Source organism: Lissotriton vulgaris, unplaced genomic scaffold, assembly GCF_964263255.1.
Source record: "Lissotriton vulgaris unplaced genomic scaffold, aLisVul1.2 SCAFFOLD_1833, whole genome shotgun sequence".
Taxonomy (NCBI): Eukaryota; Metazoa; Chordata; class Amphibia; order Caudata; family Salamandridae; genus Lissotriton; species Lissotriton vulgaris.
Genome location: NW_028241693.1, coordinates 486,771 through 492,770, shown reverse-complemented (window position 1 = coordinate 492,770; position 6,000 = coordinate 486,771). Strand labels below are relative to the sequence as shown.

Here is a 6,000-nt window from a genome sequence, read left to right as displayed (position 1 = left end):
ACACATTTTTATTTGAGAGATTGCCTCAGCTAGCAGGTTTTACTTATTTATTTATTTTTACTCCCTAAGGGCGGTCAAAAAGTTCGACGCGTTATGACCTCTTCAGTTCGATGTAAGTTATTTTATCCTGGTCGTAGGGTTGGAGTCTAGAACTAGCCTTCTGTCATTCTCCGTTTTTGTAATCTATATTTCTAAAAGCTTGAACCATATGTTTAGATTTTGTTTTTGGTCCCCATAATTCTGAGCATCTCCCCCCTGATAGTTGCTTTCATCGCATCCCGGATCGTGTTTTTTTTCCATATCTAGTTCTTTATTGATTTTGAAAGAATTAAGAGATAGAGTGGGAGATGGCTTCTTGGTCTCTGGTTTCTGGGTCAGTAAGAATGGTATTGTTCATTCTCCATGAGCAGCTTTTGGTGGGCTGTAGGGAGAGCTTGATGTAAGGGTAACGCACACATGATCTGAAATGAGGATTGGCTCTATCCGGGTTAACCCTTCCTTGACCTCGGAAAATGTTTATTATACAAACTAAAGTTAACAGCCTTCAAACCATTTCTTTCATTTTCGAATGACCAGTAATTCTACTCTAGCATGGTTAGCTACATATGTAGAATGGGACACAGATGTATGGGTTATCATAATTCTGCATGAGGGACTATAATGAATACATTAGTGCAATGTGTGTTCGCACTTCATAAATGTCGGTATTATTATTATTGTTTTACCTGAACTCTTCCTTTGTAAAGTGGGTATCTTAACAGTATTTCTCAACTTTTTTCAAGTTATCCTTTCTAAAACACTGTTTACAAATGATCCATTTTTTTGTTCATCCGAACATTGTACCTCTAGTGCAGGGATACTGAACGTACAGCCCAGGGGCCGCATGCTGCCCTCCTGACCGTTAATTGCGGCGCCTGGTGAACAGCAGCACTGGACTGCTGTTCATCTGACAGAGCAGGAACATACAGAAAGCTGTGCAACAAACAGGCATACTTTATTTACCCGTTTACTAAACTAATGGTAAAGAAAAAAAGATGGTGTCCTAGACAACTTATCTTTGGAACACCTTTAGTGTTAGACATCTTGCACTAAACATGTAAAAACATGATAAACTCTTTGCAAACTTCAAAAGGGTGCATTTTATTCACATAAGTGAGAGTTTTACCTTAGTAGATCAGATTATATCACTGCATTGAGAGGCATTTATTATTAGTGATAGTTTTCAAACATTACATTCATGCCACCCCCATTCTGAAAACAATGCTATTAGTGAAACAAGAGGCAAGTTATTTGTTATGGTGCACCTTGTATGTAGCCTTGGTTGTTGTATAATTGGAACCACATTATAGTTTATGAAATAAAACACAAGAGAAGGTTTTGTACAGCATACACCCTGAACTCGTATATGAGAGTCTCTAATAAGTGTTAATGAAGCAATATGAGGCAAAGTAATATTAACCAGTTGCCTAAGACCACAAAATTTCATCTGGTGGGGGAAGACAGGACTGATTCCAGGTTTTCTGGTTTCACATTTTGAAATTCAGCCACCAGATGAGAATCTAATTCCCTCTCACATTTTAGATTACTAATTAATGCTTTGGCTTTAATTATTAGTGCATGAGAATAGAGTGTTGGTGATAGACAGAAGTCACGTGAAGGCTCCATTTGATGTTCATACCATCAATCTGCTTCATGTTCCCCTGTGCCCACCTTTCATCACCCTGACTCATGCATTGCTGGCATCATTACAGCCCATGGTCATGCCACAGACAGTACTTTGCAGCCCCGGCAAAATGTTTGTGAGTATCCATGCTCTAGTGCAAAGCTCTAAAGGTTTTAAAATTCTTAAGCGTGAAAATAATTTGTCATCGTTGCAGGCACCAAGGATAGTGATGTTACATAACATCTTTTATCAATAACAACATATAAAGTGACATCAATGAAAAGTTAAAAATATTAAACTAATTATCAAATATAATAACACTTATGCCTCGCTTACGTAGTGTCAGGGTGTATAAATGTAGTAAATCAGCAGTTCAATGGTCAAAGAGGCTCCTTCATCAACTGAATAAGTAGGAACCTGCAGTAGAGTTCCGCCTTCAGTAGTCTGGCTACCTGAAGTCTCGACGGCTTAGAAAAGTTACTCATCACACACCAGAGCTCTTGATTGAGTCGCATTGAGAGTTCAGTTGTTAGCCATTCAGTCCAGGTGTGATATTTAGTTTGCGATGAGCGAGGGCTCACACTCAACCCCCAAATACATGAGCCTCACTAACAATGAGCGAGAATTGAGGTCTCTCCTAATACTTCATGAGATGGTGTCTGGCATTCATATTTTATGCCACTGATGGCATTTTAGCAATACATTCTTGATGCTCTCAGATTATTAGTAGTTTTGGCCTGGCATGGCAGCAGGCACTGCCTCCGTAAACTATCTGACAAGGTGGCCTGCCATGGGGGACATTTTTTTTTAATGGTACTTGCTCCTTATGGATACTCACTTGGATGGGAAAGGAAAAATGGCCTCAGTCAAGGTGCTTGACTCTCCTATCACTGAGTGTCTGTATTGGGGCCTAATCCAAAATGTGAATGTCAGTTCAAGACAGAAATGGCTTAAAGGGGCTTATCTAATGTTCTACTCTATTTATCTAGTATTTGTATGTATTATTTATCTTTATTGCAATAGTTCCAGCAAGCCAATCAAAGTGTTTTATGCTGGACCTAACAACAGAGCAAAAAGTGTTAATTAACTTTATTTACCTTTATCTGGCCTTTTGCACAAGGATCACTGCAAACAGATCTGATCACTGTGTTTTTAGCTGACCATATTTCATCATCGTCCATTTTCAGTTCACCATTGTCCCAGCTTCCAACATTAATGTAGTCATAGTAATCTTTCCCCATTTTCTTGAAGTTCATAATCTCATACCTAGTAATAGAAAATAGAATAACAATAACAGTGTTATTTGAGATGGTCAGATTTACACATTGTAAGATAAATAGAATATTGTTTGACATAGTCATTGGCCCTATAAATAGTAATGATCATAATAGTGATAACAATAGCAACAATAATAATAATAACAATATGTTAGCATTCTAAAGTTTATTACATAGCACGTTATTGCTAGGAAGCTATTGGGTGTTGGGTGGTCATTAGAACCCTATTCTCCCTTGGGAAATAGCCTTGATGGGAAATGATGGTGCTGGTCGTTAGACCACTTTGTCTACCGCTGCTCTGAAATAACATTTCTGGCTGGAGGTTCTGCAGACTGTTGGGATGAATATATGATTACTTTAATGGGGCAGCGGATGCAACATGGGGGAGGTTCAGGGGAATGGCAGAGCAATACAGGAGGGGACGCAAAAGCAACAGGAGTGGGGGCTGCAAGAGACTTGAAAGCAACAGGGGAGGAAAGGGAGGAGCAAAAGCAACACTGGGGTTTGGGGAATGTAACAAGGACGGTGCAGGTGAGGAGAAGTAATGGTGAGAAGCACACAGAAGAGCACAAGAGGGAGGAGGGCAGCACAGAGTGCAGGTGGAGAGATGGCTCAAAAACACACACACTCTAAGTGCTTTACACAAACGTTATAAACAGTGAAAAGCAAACAGTTGCATCAGTGATGCCAGCCAATCAAAGAGACTGTAAAGAGGCAAAATAGATAAGCTGGATCATGAATAAGAAGCAGGCAAATGAGTAACAAGGAAAGCGAACCAATGCTAAGAAATAGGAGGGCTCCAGGGCCCTTCATGGTCCTGGTAAGCCACAATATACCTCACATTAGACAGTGCATGAGCTGTCTTGTAGGCTAAACCTTAAAATGGGGGCCAGATTTCTAGGTTGAATAACTTGGCCCTTCAGTCTATATCAGGATGTCCAATTGTTTGCTTTAAATTAACAGAAATAACAGCTAAGATTGTAAATTATTTGTATTTTCTTTCTTTGAATGAATCTGGTTTTGCCATGATTCTACGGGTGTACACTCTGACAGGGCCATGTGGGTGATTAAAAGTTTCATGATTGCTTTAAAATGTATATTGTGACATTTTCTACAATATAACTATAATGGAAAAAGCAATCCATCAGGCAATAGGACACTAATGTGTTAATTCAGGTGGATCTGTCACAAAAATTATTTATCATTCTGAGAGAAAGGGTTCAGATATCCACCTTGACACCATATCCTAATGATTAATTCTTGCATTTGGAACTTTGTAAATTGTAGATATGAAATTATGGCAGTGTTTCTTCTAACTATGGAATGCAGTTGATAAGAAACTGTTCGAGATCTGGTACGCACTGAACAGTTGTACATTAAAACTGATCTAAATCCAGAAAATCTATATTTGACTTTAATGGTGCATTTGAGTAGATCGATCAAGTATCACCTGTTGATCGAGCACTCCAAGATAAATATGTTAAAACACTATATAAGTAAGCAGTTGATGATACTACTACTACTAATAATAATGGTATTATAACTAGCAGTACACTATTACTACTAATTTTTTAAAAACATGCAAAATCAAGTATTTTCACTTATGAAATTTTGCCAAATTTTATGAAAATTTCACAAAATTGTGGTATTGTAGGTAAATGTGGTTTTCCAGTAGGTTGCATAAATTTCTTTAAAAAAAATGTCTTGATGGAGGTTCGCTCAGCCAGAAAATGTCTCTCGAAGGCACAGATCAACCTCCCACTACTAGCTCATGAGACTTTGGGGTCGATTCTGATGTCTTTTGGTACCCTTGTTTCTGACTGAATCGTACACACTTCCCAACAACCGAAAACGATGCCTGGAAACCAGAAGGGCTGTCCGAATCGGTTCCGAAAGGCATTTGGACAGGTCGTGTCTTTTGGAGCCAAATCCTACAGTTCTATGAACTCAGTTTCCGAGCGAGCGAGTATGGAAAGGGGCGACCGCTCGGTCCCCCCGAACGTATGGTGGAGTACCCCGATCCCCCCGGGAAGCCATTTTTGGGCGGGAGGCGAATCTCGGCTGGTATGCCCGAAGCGGCGTAGCCGGGGCCCGCCTTTTCCCGCCCAAGAGGGGGCTGTCCTAGACACCTACGCCGATGGCCACGCCCCGGAGGTGGATTGGAGGAGGGTCCACGCCCGCCCGAAGAAGGATAAAAGGAGCAACAAGCCAAGGAAGCATCCTCTTGTTCCTGTGCTCTGAAGCTGCACCTCCCCGTTGCACGTGAGCTCGAGACGGAACGAAGAGCCAATTTTGAGAATTTAATTTTGTGTTTCTTCTTTCAGCGAGTTCGAAGCTTCCTGACCTAGGACCTTGCGGATTACCCTTGGACGATGCCTGGCAAGAAGGTCGGAAAGAGGATCGGAACCGAACAGATGCTTCGTATGCTGGTGAAGGACATGGCGGACATGAAAAAGCAGATGGCGGCAATGAACGGTGCGGGTGGACCAAAGAAAGTCATCGGACCAGCATTGCCGGGAGTGGTCCCTAACGGGAGAGGTAGAAGGGCCAAGAAGGGGGCATCGGGTGGGGAGGCCCCGGTTCCCGAATCACCTCCAGCGGACCCGGTCACCCCGATCGAGGCCCCAGTTCCGGTCCCGAACGCGGGACAACCAATCCCTGTGGTGGTCACTCCTGTGAACGAGGAGGATATGCCTTCCGAGCTGCCTGCCCAGTTGGCGGCATGGTTGGGCAGAGGGAATGAGGGGGCCACGGCTGAAGAAGCCAGGTCGATAATGAAGCAGTTGCGGCAATCGAAAGATGCTGCGAAGGCACCGTGTCCTCTTGTGTCCCCGCAGGCTCCCGTGGAACAACCAGTATCGGGCGTTGGTTCGGCAGCGACAACGGTCACAGCTACCGATTCAGGTAAGCAGCCATTGCCGATGGCAGGGGAGGTACCCTCAAGAAGGGAAAAAGTCGTTCAACATATCCCGATCGAGGTGAAAGAGAGGATTTGGGCGGATAAATATGTGAACATGTTTTCCCTGTTGACCGATCACTATGAGATTGAGCATGTAAAAA

At 42.2% G+C, this 6,000-nt stretch overlaps 1 protein-coding gene across 1 annotated transcript in view; it reads right to left on the bottom strand.

The window, feature by feature from the left end:
* Window positions 1–2,760: 2,760 nt before the first annotated feature.
* The window catches only part of LOC147670586 (metabotropic glutamate receptor 5-like), a gene marked incomplete at both ends in the record, with an annotated part of 474,287 nt that continues 471,047 nt past the window's right edge, over window positions 2,761–6,000 (bottom strand). Inside the window, one exon of the mRNA XM_086948148.1 lies at window positions 2,761–2,929. Within this exon, the coding sequence (XP_086804274.1) occupies window positions 2,761–2,929 (169 nt within the window). The remainder of the gene's footprint in view (window positions 2,930–6,000) is intronic.